A 26,305-nucleotide genomic window follows, 5' to 3' on the forward strand; every position below is an offset into this window, starting at 1 on the left:
AAAACAAAACAAAACAGTATTTTTTACAGAGGTGTTTCTCCATAACCCTTACACACAAAAAACAACAACTGCTAGTCAGCTGCATTCACCAACCCAGTGGGTAGAGGTCTATGGGAGACTGGCTTTCATATTGCAAGTTGTAACCTTTAAGAGGTCATGAAATCAATTCAGATTGCAACCAGCTAAAAATAATAAAACAGAATGGTTAAAAAAAAAAAAAAAAACAGAATGGTTTAGTAAACATCAGCACTGTGTGTTGTATTGTTTAGTGAAATGCTTGTTTCAGAAGTAGAGAGAGAGAGAACTGCTTCCCTCTCTTCCTATATATACCTCTCATTCCCTTCCACCTGCCCCAAGACACATCCTTAAGCAGTCATCCAATCTGGGAAAAAAAAAAAAAAAAGGCATTTTGCTAGGTATGAAATTTTAACAATAACTTGCAAAAGATGAATTCCAAATCAGAGCTGATCTAATTCAGTCTAATTGAAAATGTGTTGGAGAATCTGCTGTTGCAGATTATGACTGCAGTAGGTTCCTGAATAATATATTTGAAAAAGTACTAAATGCTGAACACTGGTTTGCTTTAGAAGTAAACAATAAACACTATCTATAATTTGTTTCTTTACATATATATATGTATTTAATATCATTTTTATATTTTTTCTAAGGCTTTATTTTCTTTGGGACCCTTTATCTTGTTAATCTTAGTTTTACTTGTCAGAATACTTTCCAGAAATGTAATCTCTGAGACATTATTGTAATGAAAACTTACATCATTAGCTAATTAATCATGTTAATGACATTATTATACCTATTTCATATAAATTTTTAAATGAGCATTTTCCACAAATCTAAAATATTCAGGAATATTATTACATGTAACCATATAATACATGAATATAGCAAAATATAGAGTTTAAAATCTACTAACTGTAAATTGTTTATTATTTGAATAAATAACTTCCAATTTTTACTGTAATATTTAGTGCTGTGAGTATGCCATTAATATAACCCTCTTATTTCCTCAGGTAAAATTCCTTTAAAATTACTGGATCAGGGGCGCCTGGGTGGCTCAGTCAGTTAAGCGGCCAACTTCAGCTCAGGTCATGATTTCGCGGTCCGTGAGTTCCAGCCCCATGTCGGGCTCTGTGCTGACAGCTCAGAGCCTGGAGCCTGTTTCAGATTCTGTGTCTCCCTCTCTCTGACCCTCCCCCGTTCATGCTCTGTTTCTCTCTCTCTGTCTCAAAAATAAATAAACGTTAAAAAAATAAATAAACAAAATAAAATTACTGGATCAATTTTTTAAGGACGTTAACACAGGTTACCATACTATCCTCCCCAAGAGAGGTTCCATTTTCTAAGCGCATGAGATTCCCCTTTTAAGGGTACTCTTGCCAGCAGTTTGAAAACAACAAAGAGACCTATGTAAAGGTAGAAAAAAGTTTATATTTCTTTCATTATTAGGGAAAATACATGTTTTCATCTATTTCTCAACAATTTTCATGTGTTTTCTTGGAAAGAGTACAATCCTTCTACCTAGTCTCTAGAAGAGGAAGAAGGTATGTTCTCTTGGTAAGAGACCTTTCAAAAGTAAGGACACAAGCCCTTTCTCCTACATAACACAAGTATTATTTTTCAGTCTTCATTTATTTTTCCTAAATGGTTTCTTCCCCTACTTTTAATCAACAGATCAACAGATTAATCCCCAGACAGACATAATCTAAAATTTCATCTGTATTTACTTTTAATAGCTTTATAGTTCTGTATTTACATTTACATAGGATCCATCTGAGTTTTTAAATTTTTTTTTTTTTTCAACGTTTTTTATTTATTTTTGGGACAGAGAGAGACAGAGCATGAACGGGGGAGGGGCAGAGAGAGAGGGAGACACAGAATCGGAAACAGGCTCCAGGCTCCGAGCCATCAGCCCAGAGCCTGACGCGGGGCTCGAACTCACGGACCGCGAGATCGTGACCTGGCTGAAGTCGGACGCTTAACCGACTGCGCCACCCAGGCGCCCCAAATCCATCTGAGTTTTATTCTGATATGCAGTGTGAAATATGGAAGTAATTATTTTCTCGAAATACTCAAATGATTATCACAGCACTGTTTGTTATCCAATCCACCTTTCCCCGTAATTTGCAAAATAAGCTTTACAACGAATATATTCTTAAATTCATGTGATTATGGGTCTTGAGCTTTGTATTTGATACCACTTATGAACTTTTTTTTGTGGGTTTTAACTGTTCTTGCCTCAGAATGCATTTTAAAATGTGATACGTATTTCTTCTCATTATTTCTTTTTATCAATCTCTTCAAAAATTGATTACTTTGTTTTTTTCCTTCTAGTTATATTACATAATTACTTTGTTCAGTTAAAAAAGAGCATGCCAGCAAGTAATATTACTTGATAGAAATAAAAAAATATGTAATATTGAATATCGCCTTCCAGGAACATGGGGTTTCTTCTTATGTATTAGTGAAGTTGAATGCTTTTCTTGATAATAGCCTCTGTACTATTCCTATTAAAATTATTCCAAGTAATTATATATTTTTGGTTGTTACAGTGGATGAGATTTTTTTCTTTTTTTGTGTGTTCTAACAATTCCAGTCCTTTGTGGTACACATATTTCTGAAATATATTTATCTTGTGTGCGCATGTGCGTGCATGCACGTTGCGTGCATGTGCAGCATAGGGCTAAGTCCTACAGTAAAATAAAGCTCGATATGATACAGACCTTGTACTAATTGAGCTCACATGCTATGCTCTGCTATTTATTATTTTTTAAAATTAGACTATGTCCAACATGGGGTTCTACCTCACGACCCCGAGATCCAGAGCTGCATGTTACCACTGAGCCAGCCAGGCACCCCATGTTATGCTAATTTTAAAAGAAAAGTTTGTACATGTACCTCTATTTTTTTTTGATATTTTTCACATTCCAACTGGCACTGTGTGAGATTTCTTGCAGTTTCCTCCTGTATAAGTTGAACACGCTCACTTTCAAAAGATTTTAATTTACTTTGATGGAGATATTCTGTGACTTTGCTTTCTGAACTAAGTTGTAGTTCTCTGTACCTGAAAGAAGCAGAATGATTATAAGACTGTACAGAAACTGCAATGATTTATATAAACATAAACATTACATCTACTTTTTCTATATTCCCATCTTATACAGTTAATAACATGTATTTATTCAGCAAAGCTCTTGTAAATAATTTAGATAGCCATATGTATGGAAATATGATAAGTCTGGAGAACAAAACACACCAATTAAACCACCTCTATGGTTCCTTTATTTTTATCCCTTCCACCCCCAAATAATTATTGCCTAGTATTAATATTTTGTAAGACATTTAAAATAAAAGAGTAAGTTTCAATTATATTGCTTAAAATGATTTAATTTCTATATATTTCGAAGGTCTTCTTAAATCTACAGCAAAACTGTTTCCAAGCTTGCTGTTTCTTTCTAAGTCTAAATAATGTCAGATGGAGGATAGCATGAAATATGCACCCTGAGCTGCAAATTCTTAGGACTTTTAGAAAATAAAATTCTAAGTTGGTAAATGTATACATGTTTACATATATATACACATACACATACACATACACATATACATATACATATACATATACATATATATATATATATATATATATATATATATATATACACACACAGATATTACAGGAAAACAGAAGTACAAATTACAAATAATGTATAAAATGTATAACAAGTAGTCTATTGTAACACAGATAAGGAACAGTTTCTTCATTTTATAGGTCTAACTAGTAATAAAACCTTTTCCATATATAAATCACCACATATTATAAATCTGAAAATGCTTCAAGATGATTATGCTCTAGAGAGGAAAACACAGACACATTATCTTGTCTTAGGGAGCTATTATGAATCCAATACAATGCTAGATATGTTTTTAAAAATTCATTTATTCAAATATTTTATTCAGCTTGTCACTATGCTAGACAAATGTATATATAATGGTAGACAAAATGTCCCCCCCTCCCTTAAACAAGTTAGTTTTCTGGGGAAGATAGGCAAATAAACATGAAAATTCAATAGAGTATGGCAAGTGCTTCAATAGGGCAATCCCTAGGTTCAATGGGAACGTGAAGGAGGGAGACATAACTTGGTTTATATAGGTGTGTGCGTGTGTTTGTGACGGGGGGGGGGGGGGGCGGGGGCGGAGTGTATAATGTTTGGGATGGGAACCGTCATAGAGTGAAGAAATAAGAGTATATGTACGGCAGGGAAGCAGCAGAGAGTACAGTCTGTTTTATTCAGGGTATCTCATTTAATCCCTACAACAACCCTATTAGGGATTTTTTGCCAGATGAGGAACCTGAGGCTCAGAGATGTCAAAGAATTTCTTTAACAGGCAGAAGCTGCTAGTACATTTCAGGTTGGGTTTGAAGTCCAGCTATATTCTACTCTACGGCAATGATCTTTCCACTACTACATGATATTCTTAACTGACATTTCTGAGACCAGATAAGCTTTTCAAAGGTCATTTTACCAAGTGACAATAACAATAACATTCAAAGTATAATCAGAGAAGACAGGTAGTAGGTATTTGCTCCTGGCTGCTTCACTGTTGGCACTCTTTTAGCTTTGATGAAAACACCTGGCGTTCAAATTGGTGGAAGGTCAATGTATACTGGTACATATGATTTAATATACAGGAAGGCTTTCAGGTGAATGTCAGCTTGGGGGCTTAACTTTTTAACTTTTTGGGAAAGCTTATATATATATATATATATATATATATATATATACACACATATACATATATATGAAGAAAATTTTAAGAAGTTATATATAGATATGCATAACTATAGGTATATAAAAATATTCTTTGTATGGATAAGCAAACATTGACAAAATTTTTTATTGAGACATAATATATACACCATAAAAGTTAACCCTTTTAAGTATACAATTCATTTTTTTTAGTTTTTAGTATATTTACAAAGTTGTGTATCACCACTGTCTAATTACAGAATGTTTTTATTACCCAAATAAGAAATTCATGTCAATTTAGCAATCACTCCCCATTCCTCTCTCTCCCCAAGCCCTGCCTACCACTGCCCTACTTTCTCACTCTATGGATTGGCTTACCCTGGACATTCCATATAAATGGAATCGTATAATATGTGGTTTGCTGATGTTTTCAAGGTTCATCCACGATGTAGCATGAATTGGTATTCTACTCCTTTTTATATCTGAATAATATTCCATTGTATGGATATACCATATTTTGTTTATCCATTCATCAGTTGATGGACATATGGGTTATTCCCACTTTTTTGGCTATTATGAGTCATGCTGCTATGAACATTTGTGTGTTAAGTTTTTGGGTAAACGTGTTTTCATTTCTCTTGGTTATATACCTAGGAAAATAATAGGTTATATACCTAGGTCATATAGCCACCCTATTTCTCAGTTTTGAGGAATTGCCAAATCGCTCTCCAATGTGGCTGGACTATTTTACATTCCCACCAGCAGTTATAAGGGTGCCAATTTCTCCACATCCTTATCAACACTTATTATTATCTGTTTTTCTTTTATTATAGCCATGCTCATAGGTATGAAATGGCAAAAAAATTCTTTCACTCACTTATTAATTCAACATTTTACTGACGTGAAAATACTCCCTGGGGAAGGTGGTTTTATAAATATAATTGTATACGGTGTGAGAAATCAGTATGTATTTTGTATGCTAAACTAGGGAAGACACTAGACTGCATTATACAAAAAAATTCTAGTTAAGTCATTTAGAATGTGATGTTGATCTTTAAAATTGCTTTGAAAAGATTAAACTGCAAAGTCTGCCTTTTTATGGATTCAAGACATTGTAGGTAATCAATGCCAACTCCAAATAGGAAATTAAAGCCTTAGCTTTTAGCTCCACCTGTTCTTATTTATTACCCAAAACTTGAAAGTTACTTTCAGCACTATTACTCTCCCCCCATATTGAAAACTTAAAAAAACAATAGTTATCTCTGAGAAATTTGAGAGCACTACGTTTAATAAATTGATAATTCTGTAAGTCAAGTGGTAATTCTAAAGGACTAATCTACTCCTACGTTGTTTGTACAATGAAAGAATCTGCTTCCAATCATCATGTCTGTGTAATAATTAATTTATTAAAGTGAACTGTGAAGATGCTGAAGAAACATCAGAGCTGCAGAAGCAGTTCCAGCAGTGAGGAACGGACCAGGACAAGAGCACAGCCTAACAGTCTCAGTCTCAGGTAATTCCCGCTTTGTGTTTTGCTAATGTAACCTGTCACATTTTACTTTGCTGACTCAGACTTCTCATCTTATCCTCATAATATGAACATCTTATTTGAACTAAGTCATTATTATTCACATGTTAACAACCTTATGTTTGACATTCTAATTCAGCACAGTTACCTTAAGAGGTTTAATTTCCTATAAAGTTAAAAGTATAATCAGAATCTTCAAGAATCCTCACAATGATCTCATCCCAGGCCTCAATTTGGTTAGGTTATGCTACATTTGTAACTGGGTTTTCAGTTTTCATAAGACTCACCCATATATCACATACTACTTTAAAAAACAGTAATATAAAGTCCTAGAATTAATTTTATTTGCTCTTATGGAATACACTACAACAGATTAAAAAAATTTTTTGTATGTTTTTATATATTTTTGAGGGAGAGAGAGAGAGAGAGAGAGACAGAGAGACAGAACGTGAGTGGGGGGGAAAGGGCAGAGAAAGAGAGGGAGACACAGAGTCCAAAGCAGGCTCCAAGCTCTGGGCTGTCAGCACAGAGCCCAGTGCGGGGCTTGAACTGATGAACATGAGATCATGACCTGAGCTGAAGTTGGACGCTTAACCGACTGAGCCACCCAGGTGCCCCTACAACAGATTTTTAAGCTGGACATATGAGGAGAAGAAAGGTGAAAAGGTGAAAATCACCTATTAAATAGGGAGCTGCCAACCTGCTGACCCCTAGGAAGTGCCCTCAGGCCCTGGCCAATTCACCCCAAGCAGCACGGCAAATTCTGCAATCCTGAGAAATAACTGTGGGAGAGAGGAGCGTGGCAGTCAATCCTCAGAAATGGGAGAATGAATTTAAACAAAAGCACTGTCTAAAATACTGAGTAACAAGAGGTTTTTATAACAGTATTTACATGAGCAGACTTAACATACACACTACGGTGAAGGTTTTGCTCATTATACTCCAATGTATTAAGCCAAGAAGTGTATATGACTTATTCCCAACTCTAGCAACAAGGTTATCATTGGGTAAAATGGTGAAGGACCTATGTAATTATTAACCTTTTATTTAAACTCAGTTTTTATTTTTCAACAAGAAGCAACAACTGATCTTTGAATTTTGTCCACAAAATGTTCATGGCTATCCCGATATTAAAAGTGGATATTGATTCGGAATCATTATCTAATCTCATTTGATAGATAGCCATTCTAAGGCAAAATATCCAAAATAGATTGTATTCAGTCATGAGGTTCCTATAATTACCAGGACCAGGAAGTGGTCCTTCCATTAAGAAATTTTGAAAGCTTGTTCAATCTGGAGGGAGGGTGGAGCAACCGTTGAGGCAAGCATCTGTCTGCGTGCCAGAGGACAGCTGTGTGCAGAGAAAGAGTACAGGAAGTAAAACCTGCACAAGGAAGATTGGCAAAAGAACCTAAGCAAAGTAATAGGATTTCCAGTTACTGGCAAGGGTTCAGGGAAGGATTTTTAGGAGTCAGGCATTAGGCAGATTAACTGAGAGAAAGGACTGAAAGGTAGTCTGGGTCAATACAGAGAATATACTGTGGGGCTCAGAGGAAGATATGGGAGCAAACAGTCATATGACTGGACCCCTGCATCCTTTGTGCGAGGGGGATAATCTAATTCTATATTTCACAAGCCAAGGGGGCTGAGACTGCTGATTAACTTGCTACATGTAAGAGGAGTGCTTTGAAACAGAGGTGGGACCCGAATCTCCAGATAGGAAGGCTTTGGTGGAATATGCTGTGGGAAATGGAAGTTGACAAGGGCAGAAGCTGACCTCTCTAATCACCTGAGAAGCCATCTTGCCCACACAGGTGGGCTACAAATCCCAGTTTACTTTGCTGTCTCAGATTCCTCTTTCTGCTTGTTCTGTTAATAAGGCCTCAGTGAGTTGATGTTCAGTTCCTTTTCAAATTACTCATTTTGGTGGAGCTAATAACTAATCCATACCTTAACTACTTTTGTGCCTGCTATTTATAATTCCCAGGGGTAAGACTCATTTTCATTCTTTTTACAGAGAATTTTGGTTGTGTTTCTTTTTTTTTCTTAAAAAAATTTTTTTTTAATGTTTATTCTTGAGAGAGAGAGCGAGCGAGCGAGCATAAGCTGGGGAGGGGCAGAGAGAGAGAGACAGACAGAGAGAGACAGAATCCTAAACAGGCTCCAGGCTCTTAGCTGCCAGCACAGAGCCCAATGCGGGGCTTGAACCCATGAACCATGAGATCATAACCTGAGCCGAAGTCGGATGCTTAACCGACTGAACCACCCAGATGCCCCTTGGTTGTGTTTCTAGACTTGTACCACACGCATTTGTAGACCTGTATCACATGTTCAAAATGCCTCTGGATAAATTACTGAGTAATTAACCAAACTCTAAGATTCACTTACTTGAATTAAGAATGGGGGATAAAACTGTTGCTTGGATTTTCTGCTTCTGTGGCTGAGGAAAAGCTAATTGCCTTAGGTTAAAGATACAAAACCACTAAGTTTTCCATTATGTCTAAAGTTGGTTTTTTTTTTTTTTTTTTCTGGTTCTCAACATTATATATCTGTATATATTTATAGATCTATATCTAATATTACATTAACTAGTGTTCTACCAACTATGTATTTAAAGCATACGGAGTATGAGGCACAAGAAGACATGATTCTTTTTACAAAAGTATATTTTAAATTTCTTCTTTTAAAATTGCTATTTTATATAGGGTTAACTTTGCATTAACCAAAATATTTCATTCATCAATACCTAATTCACTTAAAAATATTTATTGTGCACCTAACTGTGTTAGGTATCAATTATTAGGTACCAGCGAACCACAAATAGCATCACTATTCTTCAAAGAACTTACATTCTAATGGTGGGAGATAAACAAGTGGAGGGTGATAATGCTAATAAATTCTAATTGTAACAATAATGTAGAGTGAGGGAATAGGGAATGATATTGATATTAGTGGTGGTCCTATTTTAAAGAGGTTGGGCAGGGAAGGCATTTCTCTGTTAAGGTGATATTTGAGAAAAGACAAGCATATTAGGTTCACTAAAATTTAACTAATTGATTAATAAGAAAACATTTACGGGCCATACATCATATTTAAAATTTATATAATATAGACACTTTCTGTTTAAAGAAGAGATGGGATATCAAATATATGAAGGCAAAAGAAGTCGTTCACTCCTATTTGAAACTTGGTAACTTAAACCAGTAGTTAAAATTATGCACCAAAACTACACTAATGGATTTATTAGAGAGTCTAATCTACATGAATTGCAATTAAAAGAAAGAGGCGGGGAGCATGGATGGCTCAGGGTTGAGCATCCTACTCTTGATTTTGGCTCAGGTCATGATCCCAGGGTTGTGGGATTGAGCCCCGCATCAGGCTCTGTGCTGAGTGTGGAGTCTGCTTAAGATGCTCTCTCGTTCTCTCTCTCTCTCTCTCTCTCTCTCTGCTTTTCCCCTGATCATGTGCATGTGTACGTGCATATGCACTCTCTCTCTAAAAAAATAAAAAATAAGAAATAAATAAAAGAAAGAGGACCCAGTTTTTAACAAATGAACTGGTGATAATCAGGATGAGTGCAACTATTTTACAGGGCTAGGAAACAGATACTTATTTGAACAAACAATTCTGTTACTGTTTCATTTTTATACTTAGGTAATTAATAAGCTACATAAGAAATGTCTTTTCACTGTTTATAACCTGTGTCTTTTTAAAAATGTCTTTTTAATTTTTGTACTGATTACATAATAATAGGAGGAAAATATCATTTATAAGCTCATAATGGTAACTGCTGTTTAAATTTTTATATATTTCCTTCTCATCTTTTCTGCACAATTAAAAATTTTCAAATTTATCTTCAATTCTCTAAGTACTTTATCAAATCCATTCTTCAGAGTGAAAGTTTCAAATATTACAAATAACAATTAAAGATCTTTTCATCACCACTCTCAACTTCATTTCTCCTTTTAGAGATAAACACTGTTACCAGTTTTCTGTGTATTTTTCCAGAGTTTTTTTAAAACAATGCACATGTATTATACACAGAAGGATATATCAGTCTCTTTTTTTCTTTTTATTTATTAAAAAAATGGCATCATGTCACAAATACTCTATAAATTATTTTTTTCACTTAAGAATATGTTCTGGGATCTTTCCCTGTCTGTACTTCATTCCTTTCATTTGCTATAGAGGTGATCACAATGCAGACAGATTATTTAATTTCAATCCATTTATTTAATTCTAAACTGATGAATGTTCAGATTATTTCCAACTTTTTTATTACATACAGTGCTTTCAAGACTATCCTAAATAATGCTTCCTATGCACAAGTAAATGTTTTTCTAGGAGACAGATCATGAAGTAGAATTGTTGGGTCAAAGGATTTAAATTATTTTTTTTTAATGTTTATTTATTTTTGAAGGAGAGAGAGACAGAGTATGAGCTAGGGAGGGGCAGAGAGAGAGAGAGAGAGAGTATGAGCCGGGCAGGGGCAGAGAGAGAGAGAGACACAGAATCCGAAGCAGGCTCCAGGCTCTGAGCTGTCAGCATAAACATGGGGCTCGAACTCACGAGCCGAGCAGTGAGATCATGACCTGAGCTGAAGTCAAGCGTTTAACTGACTGAGCCACCCAGGTGCCCCTAGGTGAAAGGATTTTAAATTTTCATAGATTTTACCCAATTTTCTCCAAATAGCCATATAGTATTGAAACATGACCAAAAGTGTATGAAATATGGTTTCTCCACATCCTCACCAATCTTTGATATTCTCATACATAAAATGTTTACTATGCACATTATATATGTAAATCATACCTTCATATAGTTTGAGGTCCTTGTTTTCACTGATAGAACTTAAAAGGCTTCTATGCTTCTAAACCCCTTTCATAAGTAGTATTGGCCCCATAATTTTCCGTTGAGTATTTCTCTATTGTTAGACATTTAAATTCTCCCTAATTTCTTACCTCATTTTTCACACCAAATAGTAGCACCCAGTTTATTCGCCCACCTAATGCAATGGTTTTACTCTGAATTTTCAAAACAAAATATATCTTTGAAGGAGAATAAGGCCTTTACAGTTAAGGGCTGCTGCAAGGACTATGAAGTAACCCTACTGAGCAATGCCAGGATGGCTGGGAAAAGTGTAGGGGCCCCAAATATGCCTGTTTTAGTAGAGGATATTCTCTTTTGGATCCATATGTTCTAATGTGTTTCTTTAAAACATATAAACTTGGGGCACCTGGGTGGCTCAGTTGGTTGAGCATCTGATTCTTGATTTTGGCTCAGATCATGATCTCACAGTTTTTGAGTTTGAACCCCACTTCGGGCTCTGTGCTAGAGCATGGAACTTGCTTGGGATTCTGTTTCCCATTCTGTCTGCCCCTCTCTGGCTTGCTCTCTATCTCTCTCTCAAAAAATAAAAATAAAAATAAGCTTAATATATAAACTTGACTCATTACTTAACATACATATTTAGACATGTACTATGAATATATCTAAAATCATATAAGGATACTCACATTTATGTAAAAAGAAAAGAAAAAGCATAAATCTTAAAAAAAAAAAATGGTACCACTGTAGGTAAAGATATCTGGGAAAAGGGAAGTTGTTGTAAAAGTTGTTTTTATATTACATGATTTTTTTTTTTGACTTAAAAGTAATTTTCCTAACGGCAACTCAAAAGTCTTCGATATAGGCAAATTTAAAAAAATGAAACATTATCTACTTTCAATATAAATAATTCTGGTTCAGATATATTTTACTTCTCATAATAAAGTGTTATTAACCAAGTAAGGTATGAAGTATGTAGTATCAATGTCTAGTAGAGTAAGTCTTGGTTGGTTAGTTTTTTAATATCCTGAAACTGTATGAGAGATCTCTGATCCCAAGAACTGGTGTTCTAATACCCAATTTACAGTACTTAATGGGTACTTCAAAAAAGCGAAAGCAAAACAAAACAAAAACCAAAAACCAAAATGCTCCAAAACCCCTGAAACACACAAAAAACAAAAAACAAAAACCCTAAAGCAAACAAATCCCATGACAGTTTGTACATATTATTTATCTGAAATTGCTTTCTTTTCATTGATATCAAAATAGAAAATGTTATTTTAGAGATTTTTTTTGCATTATTGTTATTTGTTCCACCAACTACTTTCTCTCACTTTTTGTCATCTCGCTACCAGTAAATTTTAAAATATATTCCTTGATACCGAATCACAACTATTTTTAATAAAAATCAGGAGAGTAATTACTTAAGTTCAAAAATATGCATATAAAATTATAGAGAATCAGAGTTCTAGTAATTCTGATCTTTTCCTTTCAATTGTTAAATTTTCTAAATTGAAAAGAAAGCAGATAGAGAAAATTTATAAAAATAATCATCATTGTTGCAACACTGGTTACTATAGGACAAGAGAAAGGAATTTAAAAGGCACTTGGGTATTTCTCCAAATGTTTCTGCCATTTAGATGATTTCTTCAGCAAGTTCACTGCTCAGCTGTAATACTACATCTGTCATTTTTGGCTTACAAACTAATTCTTACATGCATGTGAGAAATCTTTTTTTGCTGGGTTAAAAACGCTGAGTATGTTTAACAACTGCACCATGGATTTATAAGAATTTCAAGCATGCATTTAGAGTAATTCAATGCATCTATCATATCATGATCAAATAAAATATGTAATGTCATTAATAAACAATATGTGGTAATATTTGGCCATCTTATAAAGGCAAAAAATAGGTACTGCAGGTATGTGAGGATAAAAGTACTTAAGTGAAATAAATGAGAGGAATGTTGCCTTAAAATAAATCAAAGCATGCATGAGATAAAATTAGAGAGAAATATTTTATAATAGTGTTTGTATGGGTAGCTATTTTGCCTTATGTGGCAACGTGACAACAAACACTTAAAATTGAGCTTGAATCATCCTCCGAACCAAGAGTATTTATTACATCAGTGCTTGACAGCACTCAAACTATTTCCTGCTGCCTTTAATATATACTGCAGAATGTTAGGGTACATTAAAAAAATCAGAATATATAACACGGAATCCAAAATAGTTATAGGATCTCTGTAGTTTCTTCTTGGTTTTGCTGTGAACCTAAAACCACTCTAAGAAAAAAAAGTCACAAGAAAAGGTGCTTTTAGAGGATGCTTTTATGGACTAGTATCAAGTATGAACAATAGAATGGAGGCCAATCATAGTTTTCCATAATATATAGCTCAAAAAAGGAAATCAATTTACCACAGTTGTAAAAGATATTTATTTAGACCAACTTCCATTTAAAGCTGCAGCTCTGGTTCAATATTCGCAAATCAATCAACATGATACACCACATTAATAAAAGAAAGCATATGAACCATATGATCCTCTCAATAGATGCAGAAAAAGCATTTAACAAAATATAGGATCATTTCTTGATAAAAACCCTCATCAAAGTAGGGATAGAGGGAACATACCTCAAGATCATAAAGGCCATACACAAAAGACCCACAGCTAATATCCTCAATGGGGAAAAACAGAGCTTTTTCTCTACAGTCAGGAACAACACAGAGATGTCCACTCTCACCATTGTTATTTAACATTGTACTGGAAGTACTAGGTTCAGCAATTAGACAACAAAAAGAAACAAAAGGCATCCAAATTGGCAAGGAAGAAGTCAGACTTTCACTACTCGCAAATGACATGTAGAAAATGCAAGACTACACCAAAAAATCACTAGAACTGATACATGAATTCAGAAAAGTCGCAGGAGTAAAATCAATGTACAGATATCTGTTGCATTTTTATACACCAACATTGAAGCAGCAGAAAGAGAAATCAAGGAATCGATCCCCTTCACATTTGTACCAAAAACTGTAAGATATGTAGGAATAAACCTAATCAAAGAGGTAAAAGATCTATACTCTGAAAAGTATACTTCTGAAAGAAACTGAAGAGGACACTAAGAAATGGAAAACATTCCATGCTCATGCATTGGAAGAACAAATATTGTTAAACTGTCTATACTACCCAAAGCAATCTACCTATTTAATGCATCTCTATCAAAATACCACCAGCATTTTTCACAGGGCTAGTACAAACAATCCTAAAATTTGTATAGAACCACAAAAGACCATGAATAGCCAAAGCAAACTTGAAAAAAACAAACAAACAAAAACAAAAAACAAAGCTGGAGGCATCACAATTCTGGATTTTAAGCTATGTTACAAAGCTGTAGTGATCAAGACAGTATGGTACCGGCACAAAAACAGATACATAGACCAATGGAACAGAACAGAAAACCTAGAAATGGACCCACAACTGTATGGTCAACTAATCTTTGATAAAGCAGGAAAGAACATCCAGTGGAAAAAAGACAGTCATTTCAGCAAATGGTGTTGGGGAAACTGGACAGCAACATGCAGAAGAATGAACCTGGACCACTTTCTTATACCATACACAAAAATAAACTGAAAACAGATGAAAGATCTAAATGTGAGACAGGAAACAATCAAATTCCTAGAGGAAAATACAGGCAGCGACCTTCATGACTTCAGCCGCAGCAACTTCTTACTAGACACATCTCTGGAGGCAAGGGAAACAAAAGCAAAGACGAACTACTGGGACTTCATTAAGATAAAAAGCTTCTGCACAGCGAAGGAAACAATCAGCAAAACTAAAATAGACAACTGATGGAGAAGATATCTGCAAATGACATATCTGATAAAGGGTTAGTACCCAAAATCTATATAACATTTATCAAACTCAACACCCAAAAAACAAGTAAATCCAGTGAAGAAATGGGCAAAAGACATGAGTAGACACTTTTTCAAAAGAAAGCATCCAGATGGCTAACAGACACATGAAAAGATGCACAACATCACTCATTATCAGGGAAATACAAATCAAAACCACAATGAGATACCACGTCACGCCTGTCAAAATGGCTAAAATTAACAACACAGAGAACAACAGATGTTAGCAAGGATGCGGAGAAAGAGGAACCCTTTTGCACTGCTGGTGGGAATGTAAACTGGTGTTGCTACTTTGGAAAACAGCATGGAGGTTCCTCAAAAAGTTAAAAATAGAACCACCCTAAGACCCAGGAATTTACCCAAAGAATACAAAATACTGATTCAAAGGGATACATGCATCCCAATGTTTATAGCAGCATTATCAACAGTAGCCAAACTATGGAAAGAGTCCAAATGTCCACTGACTGATGAATGGATAAAGCGGTATGCATGCGTGTACATACACACACACCCACACACCCCCACACACAATATGGAGTATTACTCTGCCATAAAAAATAATGAAAGCGTTTTTGCAATAATGTGGTTAGAGCTAGAGTGTAGTATGCTGACTGAAATAAGCCAGTCATAGAAAGACAAATACTGTATGATTTCACTCATATGTGGAATTAAAAAAAAAACACAGAACAGATGAATAGAGGGGAAAGGGAATAAAAAGCAAGAGGGAAGCAAACCATAAAAGACTTAACTATAGAGAACAAACTGAGGGTTGATGGAGGGAGGTGGGTGGGGTAATGGGCCAAATGGGTGATGGGTATTAAGGGGGGCACTTATTGTGATGGCACGGAGTGTTATATGTAAGTGATAAGTCACTAAATTCTACACCTGAAACCAATTTTACCATATATGTTAACAAAGCAGAATTTAAATAAAAACTTGAAAAACACCAGGCAAACACTACAAATATTAACACAAAACTATTCTGAGAGGATACAGAATTCCATGAGGATTCTAGGAAACTCCTGAATAGGGATTTAGAAACCAGAGTCCTGGGTCGAGCTGAACCATTAGCAAGACTTTCTCTTTTCCAAGGGTGAGCATGACCCTAAGCTTCATTTTATCTCCACCAACCAAGGATAACCAACAGAACTCCTTGTGGAACTTCTAAGAACTCTAGATGTCATGACTCTACCTTAGACTTAGACCTACTGAATCAAAATCCCCGAGGACAGACTTGGGAATGTTGAGTTCTGAGTGATAAAATGGCTAATATAAGTAAAATGCTCACTCACACAGTGCCTTGTACAATTAAAAAAAATGTAAGTTACTCAAGTTCAAGACTGTTGTTTAATGCACCTTTGGATTCTTAGGATCTAGTATATCACCTGGTATATATTACAAGCTTTTAATGAATGTTTACAGAATTAAAGAATGAAGTCCTATTAACCATTTTTAGGTGTCATACAGTTTAAATTACTAAATATGTTCAAGCCAGGGTAAAAAACACTAAAGTATCATAAATTAATTGGATAAGGGGTAGTCTTTTCTGAAGTATGACAAAACCAGTGGATCAACATGATTATTTCCAGGTTTAGGTGTCAGTGTAGGATGAAAACAAATTATAGGGAGTGAAGAAAAAAGAAACCAAAATGATTATAGGATAGGTATAACTGAACTACAAAAAAGATTAAAGTTTCTAACACTGTACAGTTTGGTTAATGACTAACGTGTTGGAGACATGACAACATTTTAAAAACATTTTAAAAACAAATGCAAAAGAGGAAGCAAAGTCAGTGTGATATGACAGTGAGATATACCTAAGATTTGTAATGAGTTAAAGTAGTGGCCAAATGTACACACAATTTTAGGAATGTAAGCGCAACTCACTAGCTTACCCACAAGAATATAACGAGGTCTATCATGAGGGCATGTAAAACAGAATGAAGAAAACATAAGACAATAATGAAAAGAACTACATCACTTTGTTAGGTGTACTTCCCCATCTCTAAATTTCTCTCATCAGGCTTAATGGACTAAACAACTGCTTATTAGTTTTTCTGTAAACTACTACCTTGGGATTTTCAAATAAGCAGATACAAAATATACTATTATACCAGTTTACACAGTTAGTTAACACATATCATGTTATAATCAGATTTTTATTTTCTATAGTTATTTATCAAATGAGAACGCTTATAAAATTCTGGAAAATGTCTACATCCCAACGTATCTATTTAGCAATCTATTTATGGCTACATGCATACATTCAGGATAAAAATGAAATAATAAAGTACCCAACATAATCAAAGAAACTCAATAAATAGTAATTGAATGAAAATATTAACATTTTAACATCTTACAATTATTATTTTGAAGAAATGCCTTTTCCTCTTAAATATTTTCTTAGCCCTCACTCTTCTCCCTACACAGTTCCTATGCTTCCCCATCTCAAAAACTATTGCTCCTCCTTTCTAGGTTGGTAGAAAATTGGTGCTTTTATTATTGCCCTGTCTCTTCCTTTTCTCTCACTTGCTTTTGTAACCAAGATCCAAAGAAGTGGTTGAGGGACCTGTGGTCACAGAACCCTAAAGGCATTTATGAAGAAAAAATGTGAACTGGTATGGCTTGTCAGCATGTGTAGAGATCAATACAAAGGAAAGGCACCGAACACTGCAGTGTCTTAGATTCATATTTGCTTTCCATGTATATGTATTTTTCTTTTCATGTAACCATCTCTAAAACTCTAACATAGAATTTAGGATTATTCTTTTTAGAAATAAAATGACTCAGAAAGGTTAATTAATTTGCCCAACTAAGTAGTAATGCTGGAGTTTGCATCCAAGACTGCCTCAAATTTCTGGGTTCTTACACCTTAACATACTGTATCCAAGAAAGAAAAAAATATTTTAACAAAGTTAAAATAAAGCATGTACCCAAAACCCACACACAATGTTTCACAACACACCATTGGCAAGTACATATGGACAGAGACAGCTACAGGAGGAAGAGACTAGAGACAAAGAACATGACTGAAAGGTGAATAGAGAAGAAAACAGGTGAGGGCTCCCACAAAAAGAATAAAACACACAAAGGCTCTACCTGGGCAGAGGAAAACCTGTGTGTTAGGTCAGAAGTTTAAGGAGGGTTGAAGGTCATTAGAGGGTGTTATGGCTGTCACAGAAGGAAGTTGAGAGGTTATTTCCCTTTGCTTTGGCTCTGTGTCTTACCAATTAGGAGTGAATGTAAGATAAAGCTTTTCCTTCAAAATTATTCTTAAGACAAAAAGGGTGTCACTTTTTTGAGTTCTTATAAAATCTGAGTATTCTCTCAACTACTTTATCTTGAAAAATAAAATACTTTTTAGGGAAGACACACTGGCTTGCAAAGACCATAATCAACGCAAATTCTGAATGCTGATACTGTTCATTTGAAGGAATCTATAAACACGAAAACAAAGACATTTCGCATTGATTTCATAAATATTTCTAGGATGCAGCTTTACAACTACACTGGAAACAGGCTTTAAAGATTACTTTAAAAAGATATCTAAGTCAATCACATTCTGAAGATCACAAACATACCAAAAGAAGAAACAAATTTTTTTTTATTTGAATGGATACTTGTGGCTAAAGATAAAAATTCAGTGACAGTATCACCAAGGGAGTCAGTGAAAAATTTTAAGAAGCAGTAAAGGTGACGTGTTTTGGAAAACTGTGTAAGACAATTCAGAAAGTGCCTCAGGTGATCTTGAAGGTTCATGTGATGAGACTGAAGAGTTTGTTTACATAATGTAATTTTACATGTTTACATGTAACTCAAGTAAGCAAGGATTCTGAAGCCAGATGTGTGGGTTCAAATTCTACACCTGCCCCTTACTACCTGTCTCAGTTTGTGTATCTGTAACATGGGGATAATAACAATCTTATCATAAGAAGATTAAATGAGTTAATATTAGTAAAATACTTAAAAGTGCTGGTACAGTTAAGTACTATGTTAGTAGTTGCTGAATAAAATGAAATATTCAAGAATTCCTTAAAGATTCCTTAAAAAACAAAAACAAAAACAAAAACAATAAAGCTGGTTGTGGGAAAAATGATAAGTGACCTTACATGCTTTTTTTTGGCCAAACAGTTCCATTTTTCAGTCTAGCCAAAATGTCCCATCATGTTTCATATGTTTGCCTATGAACAGTGACAAGTTTTAATTGTTTAAAATATGGAAATTTTAGATGCATAGAATTTGATTTTCTCCCAGTTGGTGGAATGTTAAGTTAGCCTTACCAGGAAGCAGAACTGTCTTCAAAGTCATATACTTTTCCATTTCCTCAACATGGGAAACAGCACTGCTGATACCTGGGAAGGACTCTATAAATGGTGACCTATCTACTAAGACCTGTGAATGGTTGTAGAGGAAGAGATGGATAACTGGTTAGTGAACACTGCTACTTAATTTCAGCTGTTGAAAAGCTGGCATGAATGCTTTAGATAAATGGGGCAGCAAAGTCTTCCTATAAAGGGCCAGAGGAGTAAAAATTTTAGGCTTTATAGGCCATATGGTCTCTGTTGCAACAACCCACCTGTGCACTTGTTAGCACAAAAGCCGAGTGTATATATATAAACCAATGAGTATAGTTGTGTTTCAATAAAACTTTATGGACACTAATATTTGAAGTTAGTATAATTTTCATGCATTATGATGTATTCTTCTTCTTTTGATTTTGTTCCTAATAACTAAAAAATACAAAAACCATTCTTAGCCTGCAAGTTGCAGAAAAACAGATGGCAGATTGGATTTGGTCTGCCTCTGGTTTGCATTGTCAATCTCTGATTTGAATTAAAAGAAGCTGCAGAACATTAGTGACAGCATGCTGATCAAGCCCATGACCTGGCTCTTACTGCTGCTTAGAATAAATTTATTCACATCTATTAGGCCACTATATTCTCTCTACTGGTTGTTCTAAAAATTGTTGTTTTTTATTAAGTCTTTCAGATCATTCAGAGCCCACTTCATTCTTATTTGGCTTTCTCTTCATTGAGATCAGTATCTACCCAGCAAAGGTTCCTTCTGGTTCCCTTCTAACTCAAAACCTCTTATATTTTTAAAAAGTTTTTTGAAAATGTTTTATATATTTTTGAGAGAGAGGAAATGTGAGCAGGAGCGGGGGGAGAGACAAAGAGAGAGACAGGGGGGAACAGAAGATCTGAAGCAGACTCTTCACTGACAGCAGCAAGCCTGATACAGGGCTTGAACTCACAAACTCTGAGATCATGACCTGAGCCTACGTCAGAAGCTCAACCAACTGAGCCATGAAGGCGCTCCTCGAGGAAAAACCTCTTTTTACCCTATTTTCCTTTCTTTTCCTACACTCCTATATAACACTCCTTCTCTGATTCAAGGATCACAATTCTCCATTTAACTTTTTTTTTTTTTTTTTTAACGTTTATTTATTTTTGAGACAGAGCGAGACAGAGCATGAATGGGGGAGGGTCAGAGAGAGGGAGACACAGAATCCGAAACAGGCTCCAGGCTCTGAGCTGTCAGCACAGGGCCTGACGTGGGGCTCGAACCCACGGACCGTGAGATCATGACCTGAGCCGAAGTCGGCCGCTCAGCCGACTGAGCCACCCAGGCGCCCCTCCATTTAACCTCTTGATACTGCAACACTTTAACTTCTCAATGATCACTTCCTGATTACGTTTTCAAACTTTTCCTTTCAAAGTGCCTCTCTTCTGCTCACAAACATGCTTAGTAATCCCGTGTCCTAAAAAAGAGTAAAAAGCTCAACTTTTACCTAACTCTGTTAAGCTATCCTATCCTGTTAAGCTAATGGTCCCTCACCCCTTTACCCATTTGTTTACAGTTGCTGCTTCTGTATCTTCACAATTTAACCTCTTGTAAGCTAGTTTCCACTTTCAAAAGTCATCTGAAAACAGAGATCTTAAATTAAAAAAAAATTTTTTTTTAAATGTTTTTATTTATTTTTGAGACAGAGAGAGACAGAGCATGAGCAGGGGAGGGGCAGAGAGAGAGGGAGACACAGAATCCGAAGCAGGCTCCAGGCTCTGAGCTGTCAGCACAGAGCCCGACGCGGGGCTTGAACTCACAGACTGTGAGATCATGACCTGAGCTGAAGTTGGACGTCCAACCGACCGAGCCACCCAAGCGCCCCGAGATCTTAAATTTTTAATGATTTTTTTGGTTTACCCTCCCACCCCTGCCATAAAAGTAGAGATTTGAATATTGGCACAACCATCCACTGCCTATTCTTTTTTTCCCCTCACTTAAAAGCTTTATTGGGATATAATTTACATATGTAAAATTCACCACTTGTAAGTGTACATACAGGTCTATGAATTTTGACAACATGTCTACAGTCACGTAACTGTGACCACAACAATCATGATACAGAACATTTCCATCATCTCCCCCAGATTTTCTGTGCTGCTTTGAAGTCAATTCCTTCATCCTACCTCTAGTTCCTGGCTACCACTGATCTGCTTTGTCATTAGTTTTGCTTTTTCTAGAATGTCACATAAATGGAATCAAACAGTATGTAATCTTTTGTGTCTGCTTCATTCATTCAACAAAGTGCTTTTTAAAAGATTAATCCATGTTGTTGCATGTATGAGTAGTCTGTTCTTCTTTACTGCTAAGCAGTAGTCCACGATGGTATGTGCCAAAATTTGTTCATTCATTCGCTAGCTGATGCACGTTGGGTTGTTTTCAGTTTGGGGCCATTATGAATAAAGCTGCCAAAAAGCATTGACATACAATTCCTGTGTGGACATGTTTTTATTTCTCTTGGGTAAGTAAATAGAAATAGAATCGCTGGATCATACAATAAGTATATCATAAAACTGCCAAATTGTTTTCCAAAGTGACTGTACGGGTTATGCATTCATACAAGCAATGGATGGTCCAGCTGATCCACGATCTTGCCAACATCTGGTAGTATCAGTCTTAAAATCTAGCCATTCTAGTAGTTGTAGTAGTATCTAATTGCGATTTTAGTCTTCATTTTCCCTGATGTTGGGCATCTTTTATTTTGCTTATTGGTCATTTACATTTCTTCTTTTGTAAAGTACCTATTCAAACCCTTGGCCATGAAAAAAATTTTTTTTAAGGCAGGCAGTTTGTCTTCTTGAGTTGTAAGAATATCTGGATACTTATCACATGTGTATTTGGCAAATATTCTCAAGTCTGTGGCTTGCCTTTTCCTTTCTTATCAGAAGAACAAAATATTCTTATTTTGATGAAATCCAATGTAACAAAAGTTTTTTCTTTATGGTTCACGCTCTCTGTGTCTATGTAATCTTTGTGTGTGTGTGTGTCTATGTAATCTTTGATTAACTTAAGGTTACTAAGATTTTCTCTTATGCTTTTTCTAGTTTTCTTTTTTTTAATTAATTTTTTTTAATGTTTGCTTATTTTTGAGAGAAAGAGACAGAGCATGAGTGGGGGTGGGGGGGGGGCAGAGAGAGAGGGAGATGCAGAATCAGAAGGAGGCTCCAGGCCCCGAGCTGTCAGCATGGAGCCTGACGCGGGGCTCGAACTCACAAACTGTGAGATCATGACCTGAGCCGAAGTCAGACGCCCAACCGACTGAGCCACCCAGGCGCCCCTGCTTTTTCTAGTTTTCTAAGTCTGACTTCCTGTATTTAGATCTATAAGTGATTACAAATTAATTTTTGTATTTTATGTGAGGTAAGGGTTGAGGTTCAATTTCTTGTATATGGATATAAAAATATTCCAGCATGTTGAATTCAACAATTCCTTGAATTACCCTGGCACTTTCATTCTTCTTAAAAACTGTTTTGGATATTCTGGGTCTGTGAATTTCCATGCATATTTTAGGTTAGCTTGTCAATTCTACAAAAACAAACAACTTGCTTACTTTTTCATCAGGATTGCACTTAATCTGTTAATCAGTTTGGGCACACCAGATACTTTACCAACACTGACTGTTTCATTCTATAAACATGGTTTATCTCTCCACTTATTTAAGTCTGCATTACTTTTTCTCAGCAATATTTACTAGTTTTCAGTATACAGCTTGTGCTTGCTTCTTAATTTATTTCATCTTTAAGTTTTTAATATTTTTAAAGTATTTATACCTACGTAATACTTATACTACACTTAAATACTTAATACTTAATATTTAAGTATATACTATAAATACTTAATACTTAATACTAAGTATTAATACTAATTATTAATATTAATACTATTAATACTTAATATTCAAGTATATACTATACTTAAATACTTAATATTTTTAAGTATTTAATATTTTTTAATATTTTTGATGCTACTACAAATGAGATTTTTAAGAACTTTTAATTTCCAATTTTCAACTGCTTGTTGCTAGTATACAGAAACACAACTGGCTTCTTTCAATAATGACCCCATATCCTGCAATCCTTCTGAAGTCACTGGTTTGTAGATTCCAGCTAAGACATTTTAAGAAAACTCCCTTCAGCCTTCATTTCCTCCCTTATAAAAACAGCATTTGTGAGAAATAAAATTGAGAATAAAATTACTCAAAGAAGGAATAAAACCCTCAAAACATTTAGCACAGTATCTGCCCCACAGCAACTATTCAGTACTTACTAAATCCCTTCCCAAATTTCAGAGTTCTTACTGTAAGTTTTAGCAATGTCGACATATCACAAATCTTTATCTCTAGGCTGAAATCATCCTCTAGGCTTGAGATCTTTATTCCCATTTATCTACTGTATTTTTATACATGAAAGGTGCCTAGAACTTCAAGTCCTAAATCAAAATCATAACCTTCATTCACCCATGAATCACTTCTGCTTTCTGAAGAAGAAATGATTCTTCTTTTAAGTTGTTATCTCAACTACTCAGTAAATTTGGTAAACTCTCCAAAGACACACTTAAGTCTAGTCAGTTACCAAATCTAGTAATAACCACAATAGCTAGTATTTAGTAATGTTTATGTGACAAACATTATGTCAAACATGCATTTAATCCTCACAATTATGTTACTATTATTTTCTTTATTTTATACATGACAAAACTGAGACACAGAGAGGCTAAAAAACTTTCCCAAAGTCAAGCGCCTGGTAACAATATGCCCAGTATCATAACCTAGGCAATTTATCTCCAGAAAAAGTAATCTTAATATATATATATTTAACTATATCGCCTCTAATGCATGCAGACTATAGGATCTACTTGTTTGTGATGATAGTGGGATTGAGTGCTATTGGATGATATCTGGGAAAATCCAAGAAATGCCCAATGCTTCATTAAAATAAGCATCTCTCACCAAGATGTTCTTGAAAGCACAGGTACAGAGGGAGTAGCAAATGGGAAATAAGACTATGTTAATAGCTGAACTTATAGTAAAACCCCAATTCAGAGGTTTCTGGTAGACAGGGATAGAGAACGTGATAGGTTTAAGATAGCCCACTAAGCCCCAATCCCATCTTAACACTGGGTGGGCCCCTAGAGGTTACATTAGAGTATATATATTGCAGAAGATGGAAAAGAGGTGCAAGTGAGCCCAACCTTCTGCTTTGTTCAGTCACAGGAAGATGTACTCAAGATTGTGACCTTTTAGCTAGAGACCACCCAATTAGAAATGTGGCCCAAACTGTGTCTTAGAATGTGGTCCAGAGGGGCGCCTGGGTGGCTCAGTCGGTTAAGCAGCTGACTTCGGCTCAGGTCATGATCTCGCAGTCCGTGGGTTCAAGCCCCGCGTCAGGCTCTGTGCTGACAGCGCGGAGCCTGGAGCCTGTTTCAGATTCTGTGTCTCCCTTTCTCTGACCCTCCCCCGTTCATGCTCTCTCTCTGTCTCAAAAATAAATAAACGTTAAAAAAAATTAAAAAAAAAAAAAAAAAGAATGTGGTCCAGACATATCAAATATTTCTTCTCTATGCGTGAGTAGAGAGAAGGGTAGAAAAAGCTCCATCATTCATCATCCTCCAGCTACATTTCTAAAACCAAGTTTCCCATCTATTCTTTATGCCATCATACTCATAGAGGCCATTGTTGCCTCTCGTCTAGACTTTAGGAACTACTGTTTGGGGTATCTTGGACTACCCTGAATATACATCAAATATTACTGTCAAGTTAACTCTAAATGTGATTTTTGACATGATTTTTGTCATGTCACCCCTCATTTCTCACTGGAGTAACTATAACTCTTTTTTCCTGACATTCTAGGCCTACCAAAATATGAAACTACGCCTACCTACTTGAACACTCCAAATCAAGTGACTGAATTATCTGTTGTTTCCTGACAATCCTTTATTTTTTTCTTTTTGCCTCCCGTATATAGGTTTACAAAGTTTTTGGAATGTCTTTCTCTCAGATCTACATATCAAATGGGTGAAAAAGATAAAGAGGATTCAGAGTACACTTCTCGTAATGAGCACTGAGTAATATGTAGAATTACCTGAAACTAATGTAACACTGTGTGCTAATTATACCTCAACCAAAAAAAAAAGTTAAAATTCATACATTAATTGCTTGTATCATACGCCATCTCCTTTAAACGGTCATTCCTGATACTCCCTTAACATGGATACGTTCATAGTCCAATATGGACACCTTAAGATATACAGCATTTTGCTTTAAAATATAAATATGTATACATGTTTATTCTTTCAGCTATTTGGAAAGAGAAATCACATTTCAATTTTTTTATTCTTCTACAGCGTCATGCACAAGGATTCAATGAATATTGACCTACCTTTAAGGAAAATTAAAAAAAAATTTTTTTTTAAATTTAAATCCAAGTTAGTTTACATATGGTGTAATGATTTCAGGAATAAAATTTAGTGATTCAACACTTAATTATAACACCCAGTACTTATCCCAAGAAGTACCCTTCTTAAAATGCCCACTGACCATTTAGCCCATCCCCCCACCCGACACCTCTCCAGCAACCCTCAGTTTGTTCTCTGAACATAGGAGACTTAAGAGTCTCCTATGGTTTGTCTCCCTTTATGGTTTGTTTTTTTTTTAATGTTTATTTTTGAGAGAGAGGGAGACAGAGTGCAAGTGGGGGAGAGGGAGAGCGAGAGGAAGAGATAGAATCTGAAGGAGGCTCCAGCTCTGAGCTGTCAGCACAGAGCCCAACTCAGGGCTTGAACTCACGAGCTGTGCGATCATGATCTGAGCCGAAGTTGGAGGCTCAACCGATTGAGCCATCCAGGCACTCCACTCCCTCTCTGTTTTTATCTTATTTTTGCTTCCCTTCCCCTACGTTCATCTGTTTTGTTTCCTAAATTCCACATAGGAGTGA

General features: G+C 35.5%; 1 protein-coding gene across 8 annotated transcripts in view; it reads right to left on the reverse strand.

The window, feature by feature from the left end:
• The window catches only part of PIBF1 (progesterone immunomodulatory binding factor 1), a 204,815-nt gene that overhangs the window by 86,645 nt on the left and 91,865 nt on the right, over positions 1–26,305 (reverse strand). For all 8 annotated transcript variants that reach the window (XR_013550051.1, XM_078432907.1, XM_078432868.1 and 5 more), the window contains exon 11: positions 2,914–3,079. Coding sequence is in view for 7 of the 8 variants with exons in the window: in XM_078432907.1 (XP_078289033.1) it covers positions 2,914–3,079 (166 nt within the window). In the remaining variant the exon portion in view is untranslated. The remainder of the gene's footprint in view (positions 1–2,913; positions 3,080–26,305) is intronic.

This window comes from Panthera onca, chromosome A1, assembly GCF_046562875.1.
Source record: "Panthera onca isolate mPanOnc1 chromosome A1, mPanOnc1 haplotype 2, whole genome shotgun sequence".
Taxonomy (NCBI): domain Eukaryota; kingdom Metazoa; phylum Chordata; class Mammalia; order Carnivora; family Felidae; genus Panthera; species Panthera onca.